Raw genomic sequence first — 26,957 nt, 5'->3', positions numbered from 1 at the left:
CTACTCAGCCATTAAAAAAATAAGAGACTTTTTGAGACAGCATGTATGGACCTGGAGATTATTATGCTCAGTGAAATAAACCAGTCAGAGAAAGACAAATACCATATGATCTCACTTATATGTGGAATCTAATGAACAAAATAAACGGAGGAACAAAATGGAAACAGAGGTATGGACACATGGAACAGACTGACAGATGTCAGAAGGGTGGGGGTTGGCGGGCTGGGTGAAAGAGGGTGAAGGGATTAAGCTTCAAACCATGGTTATATATACACTTACATATATATAAACATAAACACAGCCAATAGTGTGGTGATAGCCAGAGGAAAAGAGGTTGTGGGGGCTAGGTGGAGGTAGGCAAATGGGGAACATGAGAACAGAAAGAGACTTTGCTTGGGTGATGCGTGCACAATGTGGTGTACAGATGGTGTTTTGCTAAGCTGCATACTTGAACCCCAATGTCACCCCTATAAATTCAATTAAAATAACAACTGCACTAAATCAGGGAAGGGAAAGTAGCAAAATCACCATTAGAGGAACACCACAGCAGTAACTGCTACAGTCAGATTTTTCTAATGTCTGTTGATATCAGTGAATAAAAGTTTGAAGAGAGGATTTTCAGAATTTCAAACTATCCTTTTTCTATATATTTATTAACTACAAAGAGAAACTAATAACTTTACAGTAGATAAAACTAACAGATACCACCTTAATCAAGTGAGGAGGGTTTTTCCTGTGATATGAGAAAAAATGTGAAAACTCACCTAAAATTGAAGAGAGATTTGAAAACTTTGGTGCCTTCTCTATTGCTACTGCTTTACTGGTATCCAGAAGAGTGGAATTCTTGCATTGCATGTATTCTTCTAACTTGGGGCAATCCCAATCTAAGAAAGCAGGGAGAAATGATGTAAAACTTTGAACACAGCACCAAGTCACAGGTTACCCCCCCCCTTCAAAGTAGGTCCCCAGCCCATACCTAACTATAATTAACCTTTTGGGTGAGAAAGACAAAAAAAGATAAGCCTTGATGACATCAGGATACTAAATAATCTTTGGCCTTCTTCTGTGCTCTAACCCACTTTCTTTTACTTTTGCTCCATGAAGATTATTGATCTAAGGTACAAAGAGTATACATGGAAGCTGCCTCTCACATTTTATGTGTAAGTTATACCTACGTTCCATCAACTATCATATCACTAAATAACATACTGCTATTACTTGCTATCAGTTTTAAGCTTTCCATTGGCTTCCCACTATGGAAAATGAGGCTATTTTTCCCAAAATCCATTTGTTCCCATCTTTTCCACCCTTCTCATTGTCCTCACACTATTATATCACACATTTAACTATATCAATATTCAATGTAGGCATTATGATGGTAACTTGCCATAAAAATGCTATTTACTCTTTGTGGTATACCATGACCACCTTTTGTTTTTCTTGGGGTCAATAAAAGCCTTTTCTGTTTAGTTTTTTTTTGTATTTTTCATGTATTTATTCCAAAACTCTACTAAATTGTATAAATCCACTCTATTCCATTCTCTGGTATCCTAAAGTTTCATAATGTTCTATCATTTCTATGCATTTCATCTGTTGTGTTAGACACACTGTGGCCCTCTTAATCCAGAAATCATATTTTTTATCTTTAGAGAATGTTCTTGAATTACTTCTTTGACATTTTTCTTCTGTTTATTTCATTATATTTTTTCTGGAACTTCTATTATTTGATATTGAATTTCATATTGCTTTTCTAATTAACTTCTCCAAATTGCAATCCTTTTTCTTCCTTTTTTTTTCCAAAAAATTTCCTCAGCTTTATTTACTAATACTTCTAAAACTTCTACAGTTTTCTATTCTGCTGTTGCATTTAATTTTTTGTCTGAATAGTCCCTTTTCTTATAGCACCCTATTTCTATTTTGTATATGTAAGATAATATTTTTGTTGTCACAATGAAAATGTTTTCAGTATTTTCCTCCCTTTGTGTTTCTATTGCTGCTAGGGTCCTTTTCTTATTTTTAAATTTTTTTATTTTATTGTGGTAGGAACACCTAACATGAAATCTAATTCCTTAAACTTGTAAGTGTATAATAGAGCATTGTGAACTATAGGCTCAATGTTATACAGCAGATCTTCAGAACCTATCCATATTGTATAACTGAAACTTTATACCTGTTGAATATCAACTCCCCATATCCTCCTCTCCATAAGCCCTGGCAAACAACATTCTACTCTATACTTCCATGAATGTGACTACTTAAGATATCATATACAAGCCCTGGCCTGTTGGCTCAGTGGTAGAGCGTCGGCCTGGCGTGTGGGAGTCCCGGGTTCGATTCTCGGCCAGGGCACACAGGAGAAGCACCCATCTGCTTCTCCACCCCTCCCCCTCTCCTTCCTCTCTGTCTCTCTCTTCCCCTCCTGCAGCCGAGGCTCCATTGGAGCAAAGTTGGCCAGGGCACTGAGGATGGTTCTGTGGCCTCCGCTTCAGGCGCTAGAATGGCTCTGATTGCGGCAGAGCGATGCCCCAAGATGGGCAGAGCATCGCCCTCTGGTGGGCATGCTGGGTGGGTCCCAGTTGGGCGCATGTGGGAGTCTGTCTGACTGCCTCCCTGTTTCCAACTTCAGAAAAAAAAAAGATATCATATACAAGCAGAATAATACAATATTTATCTTTCTGTGACTGGCTTAGCATAATGTCCTCAGAATTCATCCATGTTCCATATAACAGTATTTCCTACTTTCTTAAGGCTAACATTCCATTGAATACATACACCATATTTGCTTTATCCATTCATCCACCCATACACATTTAGTTGTTTCCATACTTGGCTATTGTGAATAATGCTCCAGTGAACATGGGAATGAAAATATGTCTATGAGATCTTGATTGTAACTATTTTGAATAAATACCCAAAAGTAGGATTACCATATCATACAGTAGGTCTATTTTCAGTTTTTAAAGTAACCTCCATACTGTTTTCCATAATAGTTGCACAACTTTACATTCCCATCAAAAGTATGTAAGGGTTCCAATTTCTCCACATCTTTCCCAACACATCTTTTAAAAATAATAATCATTCTAACAGGTGTTACCCGATTGTGATTTTGATTTGCATCTCCCTGGTTAATGATGTTGAAAGTCTTTTCATGTACCTGTTTTCATGTACCCGTATTTGTATATTCTTTGGGGAGGATCTATTCAAGTCCTTTGCCCTCTCTTTTTTTTGTGACAGAGACAAAGGGACAGATAAGGACAGACAGGAAGGGAGAGAGATGAGAAGCATTAATTCTTCATTGTGACACCTTTCTTGTTCATTGACTGCTTTCTCATATGTGCCTTAACCTGGAGGAGCTACAGCAGAGTTAGTGACCCCTTGCTCAAGCCAGTGACCTTGGGCTCAAGCCAGTGACCATGGGGCCATGTCCATGATCCCATGCTTAAGCCAGCAACACCACGTTCAAGCTGGTGGGCCCCTGCTCAAGCCAAACGAGCCGGCACTCAAGCCCGCAACCTTGGATTTTCAAACCTGAGTCCTCTGCATCCCAGTCTGATGCTCTATCCACTCGGCATCCTCTAGTCAGGCCTTTGCCCATTTTAAAAATCATGTTATGTGTTTTGTTTTCCTGAGTCGTAGGAGTTTCTTAATATGATTTGAATATTAATCCCTTATCATATGTGAGGTTTGCAAATATTTTCTCTCACTCCGTAGGTTGCTTTTATACTCTGTTCACTGTTTCTTTTGCTGTGCAGAAAGCTTTTTAGATGTATGTACTTACAGTGGTCCATTTTTGCTTTTGTTACCTGTGATTACCGTGTCATATCCAAACTGTCCCATTTTCTTCTAGGAATTTTATAGATTCTGGTCTTAAGTTTAAAGTCTTTAATCCATTTCAAGTTGATTTTTGTTTATGGGGTAAAGGTCCAATTTGATTTTTTTGTAAGTGGATATCCAGTTTCCCAACAAAATTTGTTCAAGAAACTATTCTTTCCTCATTGTGTATGTTTGGCATACTTGTCAATCAGGAGTCTATATACACATGGATTTATTTCTGGGCTCTCTATTCTGTTCTCCTGGTCTATTTCTATCCTTATGCCAGTACTATAATATTATAATTACTGTAAAATGTAATTTGGAATATATTTTGAAATCACATTATGTTGATTTTCTATCTGGTTGTTCTGTTATTAATATTCAGGGTTTCATGAAGAGGAGCCGCAAAAGAATGAGGCAGTAACAATACTGCAAGTGGAGGACCCCAATCTCTCCAGGATTGAGGTGCCTTAGAGAGATCAGCTATCGAATTTATTAAGCAGAAACATGTCATCTTATGTAAGAAACTAACAAGCAGAATACAGTGTATAATTTTATTATTTAGCTTTGCAAAACTGATTAGATTTCTCTTGCCTTTTCTGAGACATAACACCACATTATCTGCTGTCTGATTCCTGATCTGCAGAAAGCTCCAGCAGGGCCAAGCATCCACGTCCTTGGGCCTTCTCTGGATGCAACTGCTTTCAGTCACGTATGCTTGGTCTCAACCTTCACTTCCTCAGGATGGGAACTGAAACTCAGTGCTTTGGCTTTCCTCCAACACTATTCATTATTGAAAGTGGGAGTATTGAATTCCCCTATTACTGTATTGCTGCTTGTTTATGCCTTCAGTTATGTCAGTGTTTGCTTTATCTGCTAGATACTCCAATGTTGGGTACATAATTATTTATAATTGTTCCTGGCAAATTGACTCTTTTATCATTGTATAATGTCTTTTTTTGTCTTTTGTGATAGTTCTTGACTCAAGGTCTATTTTATCTGATATAAGTAAAGCCATTCCTGCTCTCTTTTGGTTACTATTTGTATGGAATGTCTTCTACCCCTTCACTTGCAGCATGTGTGTCCTTAAATCTAAAGTGAGTCTGTTATTTATTTATTTTTAATAATTTCTTTTTAAGTGAGAGGTGGGGAAATAGTGAAACAGACTACCACATGTGCCCTGACCGGGATCCACCCAGCAACCCCCGTCTTAGGCTAATGCTCAAATTAACTGAGCTATCTTCAGTCCCTGAGGCCAATGCTCAGACCAACCAAGCTATCCTCAGTGCCTGGGGCTGATGCTAGAACAATTGAGCCACTGAATGCAAGAGGAAAAGAGAGAGAAAAGGGGGAAAGGAAGGAGAACAGATGGTGGCTTCTCATGTGGGCCCTGACCACAGATCAAACCCAGGACATCTGCACATGGGGCTGACTCTCTATCCACTGAGTTGGACAAGTTAGTCTTTTAAAATCCTCTCAGCCATGGAATTTTGATTGGGGAGTTTAATCCACTTACATTTAAAGCAATTATTGATAGCAAAGGACTTATTACTAGCATTTTGTTAATCGTTTTCTTTTTCATTTTAAACATTTTTTTATTTATTCATTTTAGAGAGGAGTGAGAGAGAGAGAGAGAGAGAGAAAGAGAGAGAGAGAGAGAGAGAGAGAGAGAGAATGGGGGGAAGGAGCAGGAAGCATCAACTTCCATATGTGCCTTGACCAGACAAGTGCAGGGTTTTGAACTGGCGACCTCAGCATTCCAGGAAGATGCTTTATCCACTGTGCCACCACAGGTCAGGCCTTGTTAATCGTTTTCTGTTTTTGCAGTTCTTTTCCCCCTTTTTTCCTCTCTTGCCATGTCCTCTCTATTTTTATTAATTTTTATATTAATATGCTTTGGTGTCTTCCTATTTTTCTTGTGTGTATCTTCTATAAGTATTATCTTTGTGATTACCATGGGACTTATATATAAAAAAGTTTTAATAGTCTATTTTAAACTTTAATAAAAACTTTAATCCTATTCAAAAACTCTACCTTTTTATTTCTCCCATCAAATATACTCTTATTCTTTTAACACTGTTATTGGTGCTACAATTTACATCCTTTATTGTGTATCCATTAATATATATTTATAGTTATCTTATTCTTTTAAATTTATTTATTTATTGACTTTAGAGGGGAAAGGAGAGGGAGAGACAGAGAGAAACATCTACCCTCTAACTCCACCTATATATGCATTCGTTAGTTGATTCTTATGTGTGCCCTGACCGGGAATCAAACCCACAACTTTGGCATATGGGGATGATGCTCAAACCAAGTGAGATATGGCCAGGGCTTATAGTTATTTTAAATACAGTACTCTTAATTTTTATACTAGAATTGAAAGTGATTTATATACCACTATTACAGTATTAAGTATTCGGTATTTGTCTACATATTTACTGGGAAGTTTTGTGCTTTTATAGTTTTTTTTTTGCCCTGGCCAATTGGCTCAGTGGTAGAGCATCAGCCTGGCATACAGGAGTCCTGGGTTCGATTCCTGGCCAGGGCACACAGGAGAAGCGCCCATCTGCTTCTCCACCCCTCCCCCTCTCCTTCCTCTCTGTCTCTCTCTTCCTCTCCTGCAGCCGAGGCTCCATTGGAGCAAAGTTGGCCCAGGCGCTGAGGATGGCTCCATGGCCTCTGCCTCAGGCGCTAGAGTGGCTCTGGTCACAACAGAGCAATGCCCCAGATGGGCAGAGCATCGCCCCCTGGTGGGCATGCTGGGTGGATCCCGGTCGGGCACATGTGGGAGTCTGTCTGACTGCCTCACCGTTTCCAACTTCAGAAAAATACAAAAAAAATAAAAATAAATAAAATATAGTTCTTTTTTCTTTTCTTTTTTTTTAGCAAGCAAGAGAGAGGAAGGGAGAAAAAGGAAGACAGAAGATGAGAAGCATCAACTCATAGTTGCAGCAACTTTGTTGTTCATTGATTGCTTTCTCATGTGTTTTAACTGGGGGGCTCCAGCCAAGCCAGTGACATTGGGCTCAAGCAGAGACCATGGGCTCATGTCTATGATCCTATGCTTAAGCCAGTGACCTCATGCTCAAGCTGGATGAGCCCACGCTCAATCCGGTGATCTTGGGGTGTCAAACTTGGGTCCTCAGTGTCTCAGGCCAACCAACACTCCAACCACTGCACCATCACCTGTTCAGGCTTCATATGCTTTTATATTGCTGTTCAGAGCTTTTTGTTTTGACTTATGAGGCATGTTAAGAAATAATAATAATTAACTCCTTTAACTTTTGTTTGTCTGAAAGGGTCCTTATCACTTCATTTTTATAAAGGATAGTTTTGCTGGTTATAGTATTCTTGGTTGAGAGTTTTTCTTTCTGCACTTTGACTATATTATTTCAGTGATACACAATATATACCTTCTGCAAGATTTCTGCTGAGAAATTTATTAATAGTCTTGTGGGGTTCCCATGTACATATCAAATAACTTTTCTATTGCTTTCAAAATTCTCTTTGACTTTTGTCAATTTGATTATGTATCCTGGTGTAAATTTCTTTGTGTTTCTTATTTGAGGTTTTTTGGGCTTCTTAGAACTGAATATACATTTCCTTCCCCAGATTTGGGATGTTTTTAGCCATTGTTTCTGTCTTCTCTCTGTGTCTCTCATTCTCTTTCTCTTCTCCCCCTGGAATAAATATTTTGATCTGTTTGTGCCCCATAAGTCTTGTAGGCTTTCTTTACTTTGAGTTTGCCAATTCTTTCTTCTATTTGATCTAGTCTGCTGTTGAATACCTTTATTGGATTTTTCAGTTCATTTATTATAGTCCTTAGCTCTAAGATTTTTGTGTGGTTCTTTTAAAAGTTTTATATACTTTTTTGAAATTCTCATTTTTCATGCATTGCTTTCCCAAGCTCATTGAACATCTTTATGATGATTATTTTGAATTCTCTGTCAAATAAGTTATATATCTCCATTTAACCATGATGAGTTTCTGGATTTCTTTCTTTGGACTATGTTTCCTTGTTTCTTCTTTTTCTTTGATTTTTGCATTGATATCTGCACATTAGAAAAAACAGCCACCTCTCACAGTCTTCATGACTAGCCTCAAACAGAAGACTCTCACTAATCAGCCCAACCAGAAATTCTGGGTTCCTCTCAAATATTCTTCCTAGTCAAAACCACTATCTTTGTTCCTAGTAGCCACCAGGTGTCTAGAATATACTAGTTCACATTAGTGCTCTGAGATAGATGAGATAGAAGCCACTTCCATGGGCAGCCCCCAATTCAATTTCTTTCCCAGAAAAGAGCTGGAATCTAGTGAATACTTGATTGCTAGACCAAACTTTTATCTTTGTTCTCATCAGCCATCAGTTTCTAGAGTATGTCAGGTCCCAGCAGCACTCTGAAAAAGGTAAGACAGTATCTAATCCTTTGAGTTGCTCCCAGAAAATTTAGAATGTTTGATGCATAGGTCAGTCCTTTCCTTCCATCCTCAAGGAGAAGCTGGAAACTGGGTATTTCCTGTCAATTGTATGGCACCATGCTGGAGGTAGGGTTTCTGATGAGAGGGTTTCTTAAATTTTCCTCCTGGCTTTGATGTGACTACTTTCATGCTCTTCTGGGGTTCAGAAGCTCCTCAACTAGTTTCTAGATTTCTCACAAATGAAATTAGTCCATGTATTGCTGTTGAATTGGTGTTGTCCCTGAGGGAAGGAAGGTCCAGGGCTTTTTATGCCAATACCTTTCTGATGTGTTTTCTCATATTTTGTTTTGTTTTCATCTCTATGTTTTATGCTAGAGGCTTTCCTCAGCAGCCCAGTGATCCTTGGTCACTGCTCATATTTAAGAAGGGATCCTAAAAGGCTAAGTGGAATCTCTATGACCTATTTGTGGCTTGCCATGCAGTTGGCTTCACTGTAGGGTGTTCTTTTCAGTTTCATCAAAGGACTACTGAGGTCATTTTCTTTAGATATTTTCTATAGAGTTGCTCAGATTTCTCAGGGAATTGTCTCTATTCTTTTGCCTGGGTGCTAGTATTCTGGAAACTGGGCAGAAAAATGAGCTGTTGGGTTTGAATGGAAATAGACACTGGGTGAGCAGATTCTACAATTTAGAATATAGTTACATTTAAATTCTCCCTCTTCTTTGTTCAATGCAATATCTGAAGAAGGTGGCTCTTTATATATAATAAATAACCCCAAGGTCCTGGCCAGTGGCTCAGTGGACAAAGCATCAGTCTAGCATATGGATGTCCCAGGTTCAATTACCAGTCAGAACACACATTTTGAAGCAACCATCTGCTCCTCTTCCCAATCTCTCCCTCTTCCCTCCCATAGCCAGTGGCTTGAAATTATATGTGGGCCCAGGTGCTGATGATATCTTGGTTGGTCTGGGCATGCCAGCCTCAGGCACTAAAAATAGTTCAGTACCCAAGCATTGGCCCCAGATGGGGGTTGCTGGGTGGATCTCGGTCAGGGTGCATGTAGGAATCTGCCTCACTATCTCCCTTCCTCTCACCAAAACAAGATAAAACAAACAAACAAACAAATCCAAAATCTCAGTGGCATAAAATGAAAGCCTTTATTTATTATCCCCATGTTAGCTCAGATAGCTCTGCTTCAGATTACAGATCTGCTTATCAACTACACAGCCCTTTGCACTCTGCAGGTTGCCTGTGCTGTTCTGCTCTGTACCTGTCACTCTGGGGTCTCACAGCAGAAGCAGAAGCAAATTAAAATAAGATATATTCTTCCCATGATGGGAAAAGTTTAAAGGACAAGGCCGACCATTTAAGCAGATTTCAAAGGTTTGCATATGTTTTATCCACTAATGTCCTATTGCCAAAGCAAATCACATTGCTAACTCCAAAGCCAAAGTGTGCAAAGGAGGCTTTGGTGAGGAAGACAAGTATGCCTTCTCAAAAAGATCATTATTCAGTGGAGGATTTGTGGACAAAGGCACAATTTCTGTAATGAAACAACTTAAGATTTAAATGTTATTCTCACCTAAAAGATCTGGTTCTCTGAAGAGTTCAGGTGATGGGAAGCTGCTTGAATTCTCTCCAAAATTCTTGAATTCTGTATAAGAGTCTGTGATTGAATAGCTCTGAAGAGAACTAGACATATCATGCTGCGAACTTAGTCCTGTAGAATAAACAAACAAACAAAAAGAGCAAAATGTTTTAGTAAACAAATTCAAAATCTTAAAAATTCAAATTTGTAGAAATGTACATGCAGTTGTATGTTCAGAATGTAAGATTACTTCCACATACAACTGAAATAACATACTATTGGTAAACAATTTTAATTTCATCTTAGAAAATAATTGTTTTTGATGTAGAGAAAATGCATTATAATCCTTTTCCATTATTTTTCAAAGTTTAATGACTTATTCCTTCCCATCTTTGGTTCAGTTATGGTTCTTGACACTAAAATTCAAGTTTTATATATAAGTAAGCCACTAACTAGTTGAAGAGAAGAAAGGGTGATTGATTCTAGTTATTCTATTTAAAAAACAATGAGCCTAGCCTGACCTGGTGGTGCAATGGATAAAGCATCGACCTGGAATGCTGAGGTCACTGGTTTGAAACACTGGGCTTGCTCAGTCAAAGCAATATAAGAAGCAACTATGAGTTGATGCTTTCTGATTCTCCCCTCTAAAACTCAATAAATATAATCTTAAAAAGTATTCTCAAAGAAAAAAAAAAAAAAAAAAAAAAAAGAAATGAGCCTACATTTCCAGCCAAGATGTTGGCATAAGTAAACATGGTGCTTGACTCCTCCTATACAACCACATCAAAATTACAGGTAAACTACAGAACAATCATCATTCAGAACCATATGAAATCAGATTGAATGGAATTTTTACAAGTAGGGAATTAAAGAAGTCACATTGAGACTAGTAGGAGGGTTGGAGATGCAGAATGGACTGGTCCCACACCCACCTGTGGTGGATAAAAATTGGGAGGGATATCTCAGCTGCTGGAGCCCCCTGAGGAGGGAGGATTACCCATCCCAGAGTTCCAGTGCTAGGAAGAGAAGTCCCCAATAACTTCTGACTATAAAAATCAATGGGGATTGAGGCTGAGGGTGACAGAGGCTGCTGGAGTCCCAAGCAGTTCCTCTTAAAGAGCCTGTACATGGACTTACTTGAAATCACTCCCTCTAACCTCCAGCATTTGGACAGCACCTTGAAATGCACAAGGGACATACCAGAAGAAATGGAATTGTCCAGCATCATGGTGAGACCTGGGAAGGCAGCTTTCTCTCAGACAGAAGAACTGGCAGAGCCCATTGTTCTTTTTCTGAGCCCTCTTACCATAGAGCTGGCAGGTAGAGGCCATATTTGACTCCATCAACCTGGCTCACACTATTTGCCCCACACTAGTGATTCACTGAGGCCTCGCCCCACCCAACTTTTGGATCTACCCAAGTTGTTTACAGTGGATTTCTCATACAAATGGCCTGTTTCGGCTCAAGCTTCAGATTTTCCTAAAACTTCTCAAACAAGCAGCATCTGGCCTCAGTAAGCCCTGTACTCCTTGCTAAGTGGCCCCAGGCCCAGCACTAGCAGCAGCTAGCCTTGGTTCACAGCTTGACCTCATGCAGGCACGTCTAAGCCCAACACAAGTAACAGCCATCTGTATATCACTTTGTAGTTCATGCTAGGTGGCCTCAGGCAAAACAGAGGCAGTGGCTAACAATGGCCTTCACTTCCTAGCAGGCCAGTGAACCCAGTAGACAGCGTCAGACCAGGTCAAAGCACCACCACTCACCCAACTCCACAAGCAACATACTTAAGAGGCAGACTCAGCAGGCACCAGAGCTCTACTAGAGTAAGTCTTGCTCTGTGCAGTGGGCTCCTGCACAGCTAATCTTCCACAGTGGTTGGAGGTTGGTGGTCAGTGGTTACAGCGAGTCCTTGCAGCTGATCGGCCTGGGGATAAATCCTTCCCATTGATGTGTCAACAGCAATCAAAGACCAACTACAAGAGGAAGGTGTAACAGCACACATAGAGTGGCACACCTGAGGTGTCCAGCTGGGGTGAATGGGGAGTCTGTGCCACTGGACCCTACAAAACACTTACTACATTAGGCCACTCTACCAAGCCTGGGAGACATAATAGCTCAACCTAATACATAGAAACAAATATGGGGAGGCTGCCAAGAGGAGGAGACAAAGAAGCATGTCCCAAATGGAAGAACAGGACAAAACTCCAGAAAAATACCAACAAAATGGAGAGTAGCAATCTACTAGATACAGAGTTCAAAATACTGCTTATAAGGATGTCCAATGAACTTAGTGAGAAACTCAACAGCATAAAAAAGGACCAGTCAGAAATGAAGGATGCACTAACTGAAATAAAGAATAATTCACAGGGAATCAACAATAGAGTAGATGTAGCCAAGAATCAAATCAGCAATCTGGAATATAAGGAAGCAAAAAAACACCCAATCAGAACAACAACAACAAAAAGAATCCATAAAAAAGAAGATAGTGTAAGGAGCCTCTGGGCCAACTTCAACCATACCAACACTGTAACATGGGGGTGTCAGAAGGAGAAGAGAGCGAGAAATTGAAAAAATGACAGAAATCTTCTCTAATCAGGTAAAGGAAATAGACATAGAAGTCCAGGAAGCACAGAGTCCCAATGAAGATGAACCCAAAGAGGCCAACACCAAGTTGCATCATAATTAAAATGCAAAAGGTTAAAGACAAAGAGAGAATCTTAAAAGCAGCAAGAAAAAAGCAGTTAGTTACTTACAAGGGAGTTCCTATAAGACTATAAGCTGATTTCTCAACAGAAACTTTACAGGACAGAAGGGATTAGTAAAAATATTCAAAGTGATGAAAAGCAAATACCTACAATCAAGATTACTCTACCCAGAAAAAGTATTATTTTTAATCAAAGTACAGATAAAGAGCTTCCCAGACAAGAAAAAGCTAAAGGAGTTCATCACAACCAAAGCAGTCTTATATTAAATAATAATAATAAAAAAAAGAGCCTGACCAGGTGGTGGCTCCATGGCTAGAGTGTTGACCGGGGGTGCTGAAGACCCAGGTTTGAAACCCCGAGGTCACTGGCTTGAGCACAAGCTCATCAACTTGAGCATGGGCTCACCAGCTTGAGTGCAGGGTTGCCAGCTTGAGTGTGGGATCACAGACATGACCCCATGGTCACTGGCTTGAGCAAGGGGTTACTAGCTCAGCTATCCCCCCTCCCACGCAAGGTATGTATGAGAAAGCAATCAATGAATAACCAAAGTGCCCCAACTATGAGTTGATGCTTCTCATTACTCTCCCTTCCTGTTTGTCTCTGTCTCTGTCTCTGTCTCTGGCAAAAAAAAAAAAAAAAAAAAAAAAAAAAAAAAGATAAAAAATATGAGCAATAGCTACATACCTATCAACAATTGAATCTAAAAACAAAATAAGTGAACAAGCAGAACAGAAACAGACTCATAGATAGAATGTTTTGAAGTTTTCCAGATAGGATGGGGGGTTAGAGAAATGGGTGAAAAAAGTGAAGGGCTTATGAAGTACAAATTGGTTTTTACAGAATAGTCATGGGGATGTAAAGTACAGCACAGAGAATATAGTAAATAATATTCTAATAACTATGTATGGTGTCAGATGGGTGTGAGATTTATCAGGATAATCACTTAGTAAGTTATCTAATGCCTAATCACTGAGGTGTATACCTGAAACTAATGTAATAATGTATGTGAACTATAATTGAAAATAAAAAGTGATTTTCTTTTATTTTTTAAGTGAGAGAAGGGCAGATAGTGAGACAAACTCCTGCATGCACCCCAACCGGGATCTACCTGGCAACCCTGTCTGAGCCAATGCTCTAGTACCGAGCTATTTTTAGCACTTGAGGCTGATGCACTCAGACCAACTGAGCCATCCTCAGCACCCAGGGGCCAGACTGTAACCAATTGAGCCACTTACTGTGAGAGGGAAAAAGGGAGAGAAGGGGGAGAGTGCGGGAGAGAGAAGTAGCTGGTCACTTATGTCCTGACTGGGAATTGAACCTGGGATGTCCATACACCAGACTGACACTCTATCCACTGAGCCACCAGCCAGGGCCAAAAAGTGATTTAAAAAAGTAAATTAATAAAAATAAATAATTTCTTTTAAAAAGAGAAAAATAAATTTTAAATGATTACATATTTATAAAAAAATAAAAAGCAATGAGCCTAAACATAGACAAATAAATGTAAAAAAAACTGTACAGGGTATAGAATAGACTCATACATATATGAGCAACTGATTCTGTACTAAGATGCAAAGGAAATTCAGCAGAGAAAGGCTATTCTTTAAAAAAAAAGTTATGCTGTAACAACTGAATATCCATATACGAAAAGACAAAAGACTTGCACTCATACCTTCAACATATAAAAAAATTAACTTTTAATGGATCACAGACCTAAATATAAGTCCTAAAATTATAAAACTTCCAGAAAAAAAACAGAGGAGAAAATCTTCATGATACTGGGGTAGATTTCTTTGCTGTAACATTAAAATGATGAGTCATAAAACCATAGCAATGATAAACTGGACTTCATCAAATTAAAAAAAATTATCTTCGAAAAAGGCTGTTAAGATGAAAAGGCAAGCAACAGATTAAGAGAAAACATTTGCAATTGGAATGGAATCCAGAATATAAAGAACTCTGAAAACTCAATTATAAGAAAAAAATATCTCAATAAGAAAATAAGTAAAATATTTTAACACAGAACCTCAGACTCAGAGTTCTTAAAGTCATCCTTATGAGAGTGGACTAGAATAATTTTCCAATAAATTATTGTGATAGAATTTAGTATTAAAAGTTAACAACCAGACAGGTTAGAAAAGAGAAAATCTGCTATAGTCAGTCAGCATTTATTAAACACTTCTAACATGAGAAAATAAAAGTTAACACTAACAGAAACTGGCAGGTTGGAGCTTAAGGGATGAAAGGGGAACATGGCTCTGAAAATGTACTATTCTCTGTTCTGGAGCTGACTTATACCTATCTCTGCTCATCCACTGCCTACCTGAGAGAACTTTGTCCTTCCTACTTTGAACTCATCACACCTTTCTCTTTCACTCAAACCCCCTCCTTAAAGCTGACAATTATTTCCTACCTGACCACTTCCTCCTGCTACCACTGCAACACTTAAATTGATTGACCCAATCTACCATCCTTCTTCACCTACTCACATGTCAGAGGTAAGGTTATTCCTCTGAGTATCTTTTGTTTTCTCTACTCCCAGTGTCTTGTCCCTGTCCTTGCTACTTTCTACTCTTCTCTGTCTTCATTTTTTCCACCCACATGTTGTTACATCCCTTTTTCCTACCACCTCTCAAAATTCCATGAATACCACTCACAGGAGAGCTATCCCTTCCATCAAACCCCAGCACTCAACCCAGGTAGGAAAAGTCCTGTACTTACCATCTGGGTTGTTGGGTAGAGAAAACAATAAATAAATGTTCATGACTATATCAGTTGGAGGTTGTTTCTGGTGTCACAAATTAGAAATGTAAATGCATTTAAATTACATTTATACTACGGGAATCCAAAATGGTGGTGGAGTAGGTAGATGTTACACTCACCTCCTTCCAGGATGAAACTGGAATTACAACTAAATTATAGAATCATCCTGAATAAAATTACATTTAAATAAATTATATTATACAGTTTTAAAAAGTCATATAGTTCTACAATGCTTATAACAAAAATTATAATCTCTTGTTTCATACCTCCAACATAATTCTCTATAGACAACTACTTTTAACTCTATTAACTGTTTCTTTTGATACCTTTATATTTCTAAATTAAATGTATTCAACAATTATAATATTATGACTGCTCAAATATATTTAGAGCTGAGCCATGAACTATGAGCTGTATTCATCATGTTTTTGCTATAAAATTTTTTCTTGGATTAGCTAATTTTTAAATTACTTTACCTACCAGTTCCTCTTTATTTTCTTTCCTTTCCTTTCTTTCTCCCTCCCTTTCTCCTTTCCCAATCTCCTTCCTTCCTTCCCTCCTTTCCTTCCTTTCTTCCTTTCTCCCTCCTTCCCTTCTCCCTTCCTTCCTTCCTTCTTCCTCCTTCTCCTCCTCCTTCTTCAGGCTGCCAGTTTGATCCCTGATCAGGACACATACAGAAATAGATCGATGTTCTCCTCCCTCTCTCCCCCCCCTTTCCTCTCTCACTAAAATCAATGAAAAGAAATAAATAAAAGTATTGTAATCGGAGATCACAATATACTTGCTCAAATATAGACTGTCTTCTAGACATGCTGTACAGGTGCCTTCTTTCGATTTCCTTTTACCATTATCCCAAAAAATTCTTTCACTTATTTCCTGCATGAAAGCCTTTGATTCCTAGATCCGTGATTTCTTTATTGATTTATTCTCTGATTTTGTTGGAGTATCTACATTTCCTGAGGAAAGGTGCATAAAAGACCTTTCTAAAAATTTCTTTATACTACCTTCACACTTTAGTGACTGTTTGGCTGGGAAGAGAATTCTAAACTAATATATTTAAAAAGACTGATTTCATTGTTTGACAGATCAAACCTCACTTCCCCCTCTTCTTCTTCTGCCCCACTTCTTGGGAAGACAAGAAAGCTCTGGCACTCCATCTTTTGACAGTGGCAGCAAGTTATAACCACACACAGGAAAACTCATTCTGGGCCCATCCTCTAACCATATAAAAATCCCAACCCAATCTCCTTTCCCAGTTCTCTCAAGCCATTTTCAGTTTTGCTTGGGAGATGCCCTCTTCTCCAGAAAGCCTCATTATATGAATAACAAACCTTACCATTCCAGACAGCAGTCTGGAAATCTGAACCAAATTTTGGGTGGGGACCCATCTGGTTTCTGCAAAATTAGTTCTCTTTAGAATTTTAAATGCATTTTTCTACCACATTCTAGCTTCTGAAATTGCCCTTTAGAAGTTCAATGTCATTCATGTTCTTGATTGGTTATTTGCAATCAACATTTTTTTTCCTCTGGAAGATCGAAGGATTTCTTTGTCCTGAGGATTTTTTAATTACATAATGTTGTGCCTTGGTGTGGGTCTTTCTTTATTCATTGTGATGGCAATTGGTGGGGTTTTTTCAGTATATACACCCATAACCACTTTTAATTTTAGAAAAATTTCTATTTGTGTTTAATAATTTCTTTTCTGTTTATAATGTCTAAAACTACTATTTTTCAAGATGTTAGATGCCAGGACTACCTTTTTTTTTTTTTTTAAGAGAGAGAGAGAGAGACAGGAAGGGAGAGAAATAAGAAGCATCACCTCATAGTTGCATCACTTTAGTTCACTGACTGCTTCTCATATGTGCCTTGTGCTTTGATGGGGGGTGTAGGGGGGGGCTCCAGCCAACCCAGTGACCCCTTACTCAAACCAGCGACCTTGGGCTCAATCCAGTGACCTTGGGCTTCAAGCCGGCAACCTTTGGGCTCAAACCAGCGACCAAGGGATCATGTTGATGATCACGCTCAAGCCAGCAACACGGGTTTCAAGCCTGGGTTCTCAGCATCCCAGGCCAATACTCTATCCACTGCACTACCACCAGTCAAGCTCATCTGCTAATTCTTTATTTTTTAAATAGCAGCTTTATTGAAATAAAATTTATAATCCATAAACCTCAACCTTTTAAAGTGTATAATTTGGTGGTTTTTAGTATATTCAGAGTTGTGTCACTAATGCCATTATTTTTCTTTTATTTTCTCTTTCATTTTGTTCAACTTATACTATACTGTAGTTTCTTAATACATCATAGAATATTTTACTTCTGATTTCACATTTTAAAGAACTCTTTTTGTTCTCTGCATGTTCCTTTTTATACTAGCCTGAACTTGTTTCATATACATTTTTCATCATCCCAAGGATGATAATCAAGATATGGCTTTTAAGTTTTCTTTTCCTTGCCTTGTCCATGTCCTTCAAGTTTCTTTGTATTTCATATCTATTTATTTTTAAATTTTAAATGTTTTTCTTTCTTACTTTCTCTTTTTTTTTCTTTCTAGAGAGACAGGAAGGCAGAGAGATGAGAAGCATCAACCCATACTTGCATCACTTTAGTTGTTCACTGATTGCTTCTCATACGTGCCTTGACCCAGGGCTCAAACCAAGCCAGTTACCCCATACTCAAACTAGCATAGCAACCTTGGGCTTCAAGCCAGCGGCCTCTGGGCTCAAGCCAGAGACCATGGAATCATGTCAATGATCCCATACTCAAGCTGGAGACTCTACTCTCAAGCTGGCGACCCCACACTCAAGCTGGTGACCCCATATTCAAACTGGCAATCTTGGGGTTTCGCACCTAGGACCTCAGTTTCCCCAGTCAACACTTTATCCACTGTGCCACCACTGGTCAGGCTTAAATGTTTTCTTTAAATGCTTTCTTTAAACATTCAAGAACACTAATTCTTGAATGTTCAAGAACAAGGTACTAAAATAGCAGCTGGAAACTCAGAATTTATGAGTGAAATTTAGGAATTAGTGAGTATTACTGAAGGGTATTTAGACAGAGACCAAGCCATTACTGCTAAAATATAGGTCTTCTTCTGGGCAGAGAAGTTTCCAAAAGAGAAATCCTACATTCCCCTAATGTGGGTATGTTTTCTTGAGGAGGAAAAAGTGGGTAGGGGATTTACTACCAAGCATACACACTTTACCAATTCCTTTCCCTCCTTCCCCCATCCCCTCTGCAAGTTTGCAATCTAGCACCCCTGCGCCAGGCAGCACCTACCATCCCTGAGTCAGACCCTCTGTTTCAAGGTCTCTGTACTGCTAGGGTAGGAAAGAGTAGTTGCCAGGCCATACAGTGTTGAAGTGATCAAAACATCTAACTGCTACTTTTAAAATTTTTCAAAAATCCTCTTTTCAACACTATCTATACAGATTCCTCCAGGTATATGTAATGCCTCTAATTCCTAAACCTATAGCCTAAGTCAGTTTGATTCTTGGTTTGTTCTCACTGTAGGCAGCCTTTTTCTCCTAGCACTTTTTTTTTCTTTCTTTCTTTTTTTTTTTTTTTTTTGTCTGTTAGGGCAGGCCACTTATAATTTATTCATCTGCCTCCTAGATTCCAAACTTGTTGGTTATCTATTGTCAGCTGAGATCTTGTTCTTCTCCACCTTTTAGTTTCATGTCTTATTTATGCCTTTACTGATATTTCCATGAGGTTTTAACAGAAAGAAGTAAATGCATATGTTCAATCTTCCACATTAAATAAAAAGTCCTGAATTAATTTTCATAAAATTTCAAAGTTACTAGATTTCAAGACAGAATTAAAACAATTACATGTTTGATATAGTCCCATTTGTTTACTTTTTCCTTTGTTTCCCCTGCCCAAAGAGATATATTGGCAAAAATATTGTTTCGACAAATGCTTATATTTTCTTCTAGGATTTTATAGTTTTGTGACTTACATTTAAGTCTTTTTTGAATTTATTCTTGTGTATGGTATAAGTTGGTGGCTAGTTTCAGTTTTTTGTATGTATCCATTCAATTTTCCCAACACAATTGACTGACGAGACTGTCTTTACTCCAGTATATGTTCTTGCCTCCTTTGTCAAAAATTAATTAACCATAGGCCCTGGCTGCTTGGCTCAGTGGTAGAGCATCAGCCTGGCATGCAGGAGTCCCGGGTTTGATTCCTGGCCAGAGCACACAGGAGAAGCACCCATCTGCTTCTCTACCCCTCCCCTTCTCCTTCCTCTCTGTCTCTCTCTTCCCCTCCCACAGCCAAGGCTCCACTGGAGCAAAGTTTGCCCGGGCACTGAGGATGGCTCTGTAGCCTCTGCCTCAGGCACTAGAATGGCTCTGATTGCAGCAGAGTGAAGCCCCAAGATGAAAAGAGCATCGCCCCCTGGTGGGCATGCTGGGTGGATCCTGATCGGGCGCATGCGGGAGTCTGTCTGACTGCCTCCCCGTTTCCAGCTTCGGAAAAATACAAAAAAAAATAAAAAATTAATTGACCATAAAGGTGTGTGCGTAAAGGATCTGAACAGACATTTCTCCAAAGAGAATATTAAGGTGGCCAATAGATATATGAAAAGATGCTCAATGTTATTCATCATCAGAGAAAAGCAAATTAAAACTATAATGAGATATCACCTAATGCCTGTCAGAATGGCTAATGTCAATAAACCAACAAACAAGTGCTTACAAGGATGTAGAGAAAAGGAAACCCTCATGCACTAATGGTGGGGATACAGACTTCTGCAGCCATGGTAGAAAACAGTATGAAGTTTCCCCCCAAAATTAAAAATGGAAATACCTTTTTTTTTTTTTTTTTCTTTTCATTTTTCTGAAGCTGGAAACAGGGAGAGACAGTCAGACAGACTCCCGCATGCGCCCGACCGGGATCCACCCAGCACGCCCACCATGGGGCGAAGCTCTGCCCACCAGGGGGCGATGCTCTGCCCATCCTGGGCGTCGCCATGTTGCGACCAGAGCCACTCTAGCGCCTGAGGCAGAGGCCACAGAGCCATCCCCAGCGCCCGGGCCATCTTTGCTCCAATGGAGCCTTGGCTGCGGGAGGAGAAGAGAGAGACAGAGAGGAAAGCGCGGCGGAGGAGTGGAGAAGCAAATGTGTGCTTCTCCTGTGTGCCCTGGCCGGGAATCGAACCCGGGTCCTCCGCACGCTAGGCCGATGCTCTACCGCTGAGCCAACCGGCCAGGGCCTTGGAAATACCTTTTGACTCAGCAATCCCACTTCTGAGAATATATCCAAAGAAACCTGAAATACTAATTTGAAAGAATATATGCATCACTATGTCCATTACAGCATTATTTACAATAGCCAAGATCTGGAAACAACCCAAGTTCCCATCAGTAGATGAGCAGATGGTACATTTTCACAATGAAATACTACTTGGCTATGCAAAAAAAGGAAATCCTGTCTTTTGTGACAGTATGAATGGACCCAGAAATCACTATGCTAAGTGAAATAAGTCAATCACAGAAAGACAAATACCATATGATCTCACTTGTATGTGAAATATAATCAATAAAATAATTTAACAAAATAAAAACAAAACATAGATATATAGAATAGACTGACAGCTGTCAGAGGGGTAGGGGTTAGGGGGCTAGGTGAAAAAAAGTGAAGGGATTAAGCAAAAAAAATTATATATATATGACATATATAGATGTGACACATAGACACAGACAACAGTATGGTGATAGCCAGAGGGAAAAGGGGTGGAGGGAGGTGTTAATGGGCAAAGGAGGGATAAATGGGGATGAAAAGAGACCTGACTTTGGGTGGTGAGTACACAATGCAGTATTTAGATATTATTTTATTGAGTTGTACATTTGAAACCTGTATGGTTTTATTAACCAATGTCACCCCAATAAATTGAATGAAAAAGTAATTACATGTTAAATAGAATTTTATAGGCTGCTTAAAACCTAACCATTTATATTTTATGAAAAAAAGCACTCCAGGTTACAAATATTAATCAACAATTAAACCCTTAGAAATACAACCAGTTAGTAAATTAGAGACAGTCTATTCTCTATTTCCTTCTATCTTTCACACATCAACTTGATAAATCTAGTGACTAAGGACATTTATCATATATTTAAACTACAACTTTAGAAAATACTGGTTATGATTAATGGTTTATTTTCTCATTTTAAATAGAGCCCAAAACTTACTCAATTAGCATGTGAAACTGTATTATGTCCCAAGCATGGGATAGAAAGATAAAATGTAGTGCTTATTCTCAATGGCTTTAGGGTCAAGAGGAACAAAAAAAATTACACTATTGTTTTGAGTCCTATGACAAAGAGTGTCACAGAACAACCAGAATAGAACACCTTATTCAGAAAGAGAGAAGACGGTTGCAGCTTTGATTCCCAGTCAGGGCACATACAAGAATCAACCAATGAATGCATAAGTAAGTGAAACAAATTGATGTTTCTCCTTTTTCTCTCTTCCTTCCTTTCTCTCTCTAAAACCAATAAATAAAAATTAAAAAACCAAAAACAAATAATACAAAAGAGAGAATAGCCAGAAGAGGCTTCCTAAGAGAGATGGCACTTGAATTTATGTTTGAAGAATAGTAGAAGTTAACCAGGAAAAGAAAAGAAGGAGAAAAAAAGCATTTGTTGAGCACCTCTTATGTTCTTTTGCATTATATTATAGGAAATATTCCTCTACCTTATCTTCTAAATTGTTGATTTGATTTTCATCTGAATTCATTTAATATTAGGCTTGTTTACTGAGTTTTTAAATTTGATATTTTTATTTTCCAGGAACTATAATTTTTTACAGTATCCTATTATAGTATGGATTCAATGGCAACTTGCCTCTAAAAAAATATTTACTTAGAAGTTTTCTGCCATTTACTTGGATGTTAGTCCTTCTGTTTGTTGCCTCTCTTCCATGGCACTGATTTTCTTCAAAAGTTTCACTGTTCCTGGTCATCTGTCCATATTTCTACTTGACAATCTCTGTATGGCAGTGAGTATTAATTTTGTAGCCTGCTTGCAGAGATTTCAGAAGAGTGATGAGAAATTCTGAGAACTTATGTTCTAGGTGGGGACGTCCTCCTCAATTTTCTGGGTGTTGTAGGTTACATGGGGGAATTGCCATTGTCTAGCCAGTGCCCAAACTGAAAGTCTCCAGTATCAGAATTTCCACTCCAGAGAGCCATACCATATCTTTATTCTGGGGTTAACAAGTACAATCTATCTTTATTTATTTTTTCTCCCTTTGCTATCCTTGCAGCAATCTGGAGTTACTTCAGACTCTCTTTTGCTTCTCACTCTAGCCCCAACATTGACTTCTGGGAGCCAACCCCTTAGTTCACTTTGCTTGGGAGTAGTTCCCAAGGTTTTTATACAGGCAGCAGGCACTAGCAGCTGCCAGTGTTTTCTATATAAGAAGGGTATGAGGAGAGAGGCCAGGCCACATAATGCTGAATGTGGTGCTTAATCCACCACCTTGACATTTCCTTTAAGGTCCTTTCTATTATAGTTTTTTTTTTTTTTTTCATTTGTTGATCAAGCATTTCAAAACCTCTGGAACTATTCTTACCTCTGTAGTGGTTTTTCTCTGCTTTTGATTTATTCATTAATCTGATCTCATCTGCTTTAAAGAACTCCTCAGTATTTCTGCTATACTGAAGACATCCTTTCTTGTTTTTAAAAATAACTTCAATTACACCAGTATGTAATGGTTTACCAGCAGCCCTCCACATCTAATTCCCTATTTTACATTACTACTGAGTCATCTTAAAGACACCCATAACTTAATGCATTAAAAATAAAATTTATGATCTTTCCCACAAACAATATTTTTTCAGTGAATGGTACCACCTAAAATGTCCAGTTATCCAAACCAGAAACAGGTGTCGTCTTTGATACTTACATCTCCTTCACTCTTCATTTGCCAAATTCTATCAATTTCACTCCCTAAACTAGCCACCATCAGATATGCCCACCTCTTTCCATTTCCAATGTCATCTCTTAGTACAAAAGGCCATCATTTCTTCCTTAAACTACTGCAGTAGCTTCCTAACTGGTCTATTTACATCCACTTCTGCTTCTTCCCATACTTTAGCTAAAGTGATCATATCAATCTCTATGTAAAAGACTTGAGTGGCTTCTGGCTGCTCCAAATATAAACACTAATAGCTATGACATGGCCTGCAAGGCCTCTGTCTGTCCAGCCTTACCTTATTACTACATTTCCTCCTCTTCTCTGGACTGCAGCCACACTGGCCTTCCTTCAGTTCACTGAACACATAATGCTCAGTCCAAGTTAGGGTCTTTGTACATGCTGTTCCTTCAGCCTGAACTGCTCTTTGCTCGTCTCTTTGCAGAATTAAATTCTACTCTTCTTCAGATCTCAATTAAATGCTATTCCCTCATGGATGCCCTTCTTAATCTCTCCAACTAAAACTCAATTAGTTAAAGTCAATCTCTCTTTTTCAGCATTTGTCACCTCTCTCACTGAGAAAACACCTCTTACACTGAGATGGGGAGTCAGAAGAGAAACAAATGGATGCTTACTGCTTTCAAGAAAGAAAACTGAGGAAAATCATGTCTGACTGTCTTACCTGATGCTAGTTCACTATTTGATGAACTACTGTCAATATGGAGGTCATCAGTCAATGAATCCTATGTGAAATAAGAATTAAAGATAGAAAATATTATAAGATTGGATATTATGTCACATTGATTTGTTCATTTTGAAATTGAAAAACTAATGTCAACTTTGTATTAGTTTCATATGTAGAATAGATTCTTTCAGCTTACTGATCAGATGTAATCTGATATTTAATAATACATCTGAAAACAAACATTAAAATATAATATTGTAGATATATTTAGGGAGTCAACAAAATACTAGTCAATTAACAACTGTGAGATAACTCAGCAACCAGAAGATAAAGGTGAATATTTTTCTGATCCTCTAGGTAGGAAGGGCTTTTTCCCTCTAAATATGAAAGCAAAATAGATCAAAAGAAAAAATGATAAATAAGTCTAAAGTACCAGAAATAAAATTAAAGGCAAACAAATATGAAAATACTTGTTATATGTGTAAAGTATAATTATAGTGTATAATGAACAAGTATTTCACAAAAAAGAAACAAAAATGACTAATGAAATTAGAGAAAAAAGCATTAAGTTTACTAGCATTCAAAGAAATGAAAAGTAAAACAATATCCTACTTTTTATCTATCAAATATATATATATTTTAAGTTTCAGGTAAGATAGTGCCAACATGAATCAAAAAATTTAAACATGATCCAACCTTTGACTCAGTGCAAAGTATTTGTCTTAGGATACCAAGTTGAGGAGCACAAAAAAAATTCTTCATTAAGATATCCACTGAATCTATAACTGCAAAATCTTAGAAACAATTTCAATCCTCCAACCACAGGAAAATAATTATATAAATTACAATACATCTATCTATAAGACAAAGCATTATGCACACCCTAAAAATCATATTTTTAAAAACTAATGTTAGAGGAATGTACCATTAGATAATTTGTAAAATGATTTTTTAAAAGGCACAAAAAGAATGTAAAAGAAATATATATATTTCTTCTAAAAATTAGAAAGAACTGCTTAAATACTTCGAGTAGTCTGATCTACAAGGAACACTTAAGAGTTATAATCTGGGTTCAAAGCCTTTTTAAAAAATGCTTTATTTTGGTTGAAACTGCCCTCCCCAAAAAAACATTACAGAGGATTATGTAAACAATAACAGTGGAACATAACTAAAAACTTTAATGCTAATATCAGATGAATTACAAACAATTTTTAAAATCAGAATTTCTCTAAACTACTGTTATCCATCTTTAAAATACTGAACAGAATCCATATTAAACACAGTAGATCAAGAAGTTACGGTATATAAAATTCTAATGGAAACAAATCCTCTGTTTCTATATAGTTGCTAACAGAAAGTCAAGTGGGAAAACATGAAAATGGCTTTAAAATGTTTAAGGGCTACCCAACATAAGGGAATTGGAAACATACATGAAACGTTTTAATACGTCATGCAGAAAATTAGCTGTTGACAGATTTCTCTCAAATTTTTGTCAAGGGAATGAAAAAACAAAAATGCATGGCTATGCATCTACCAGAAACAGAAATTCAAGGTCCTGTCTGAACACAGAACATCAATGTTCATAAAAACACTGGAAAGCTACGTATTTGGTCTCTGTTGAACAAAGGCCACATTCCACTTTCAATGGCGGTATATCAGGTCCGCGGGTCCATACACTACAGCACCCGAGGATCTTAGCAGAATCATACATACGCTCAATGGAGCAATCTTCTCATCCTGGGTCTCTTCTTTGCTAGCGCTATTTTCTTGCAGGGTTTTCTCTTCTGCATCTCCTAACTGAGAGCTAACAAACAAACAACACAATTAGTTTGCACCACCTGGACTTAGCTCTCCACGTCTCTGTTCACACTATTTGGAATCTGAACAGCTCTTCTGGGGACATCATTAGGAAAAAGTATGGAACAGAGCTTACCAATACCCAATTTATTCTATGGATGCTTTTCTGAATGTTTTCTCTCACTCGCTTTTAGGTAAGTTTGCAAAATTTCCTCTTTTAAAAAATATTGTTCCCCTGAAGTTTCTGGATCTACGTTCTGAGAAGAACGAAATCATAGTTTCAATTTATTTATTTCTTTCGTTGACTCTTAGAATGAGAGGTTATTAGCTACCAGACCAGGACTGAGGGTCTGAGGAGGAGGCCAGAAGGCACAGGCTGTCACCCGGGGCTATGCACCTGTGTGGCTCCCAGCAGCTGCTGCCAGGCCCGCTCCGCTCCGCCTTCTCCACGATCTTCCGCAAACCGTGAGCTTTGCCATTTCTTTTCAGGCCTAAACGAAGGCGGCAGGTTTCAGGGCAAGAGTTATGGAGGCCAGCCCTCTGGCTTCAGGGTTCCCGGGGGCCGAGGCCCAGCTACTGCGCGTCCCTCAGCCCCACCTCCATGCTCTTCCACCCGCCCGTCAGTGCGGCAGAACTTACAGTGGGCAGCGAGCCTTCGGCCCGGGCCCGGGAGGGCTTCTGCCATCACCGGCGGGCCTAGGTCTAGCGTTGGCGTCAGGTTGAGCCTCTGACCCGCCTTCCTCTTGCGTGTATAGACCTGTAGCGGCCACATTGCCCCCACTCCCAGGCCTCCGGGGCCTCTCGGCCCTGGGCTGTCTGTCTAGTCGCCTTCCTGAGGAACTGAGCCACTGTGGAGGGGACTGAAGTCCAGGAGTGGTCTGCAGCCCAGACTGAGAGAAGCGAGGGGGACGCACAGCACCAGACGGGCCACCTGCCTCACTCCAGCGTTTTTATCCTGGCCAGGCCGCGCGCTGAGGCTTCTGGGAAGACGGAGAAAGATGGCAGCCTCCCGCCTCCTGGCTGTGCAGCCGTTTGACGGTGGCCCGCGTGGCTCCTGGGCCTTTGATGCAGGCTCCCTGGCTTCGTGCTGACGGGGAAGTCACAGTAAAAAGCCTATTTCTTCCCCCAGGAGTTTGTGCCAACACCTGCTACTGGCGCCTCAGCTGCTCTCGGTATCAGCACTGCAGTAAAGCCCTCGTTAATGGCGTTTTAGGTCTCTGAGCACAGGGAATCCCGCTGTGGGTTATCCCGACTCGGTGCAG

The 26,957-nt window shown here is 39.0% G+C and overlaps 1 protein-coding gene across 1 annotated transcript in view; it reads right to left on the bottom strand.

Moving 5' to 3' along the window:
• MEIKIN (meiotic kinetochore factor) overlaps positions 1-26,467 on the bottom strand; it is a 157,484-nt gene extending 131,017 nt beyond the window's left edge. Inside the window, exons 1-6 of the mRNA XM_066276734.1 lie at positions 26,335-26,467; positions 26,093-26,186; positions 25,612-25,702; positions 23,896-23,956; positions 9,818-9,955; positions 765-884 (exon numbers count right to left, since the gene is read on the bottom strand). Coding sequence (XP_066132831.1) covers positions 765-884; positions 9,818-9,955; positions 23,896-23,956; positions 25,612-25,702; positions 26,093-26,186; positions 26,335-26,467 — 637 coding nt within the window. The remainder of the gene's footprint in view (positions 1-764; positions 885-9,817; positions 9,956-23,895; positions 23,957-25,611; positions 25,703-26,092; positions 26,187-26,334) is intronic.
• Positions 26,468-26,957: the final 490 nt, after the last annotated feature.

The sequence above is a fragment of the Saccopteryx bilineata genome, chromosome 4, assembly GCF_036850765.1.
Source record: "Saccopteryx bilineata isolate mSacBil1 chromosome 4, mSacBil1_pri_phased_curated, whole genome shotgun sequence".
NCBI lineage: Eukaryota > Metazoa > Chordata > Mammalia > Chiroptera > Emballonuridae > Saccopteryx > Saccopteryx bilineata.
The sequence above is the reverse complement of the archived record's forward strand: the minus strand, read 5'-3'. Positions and strand labels throughout refer to the sequence as shown.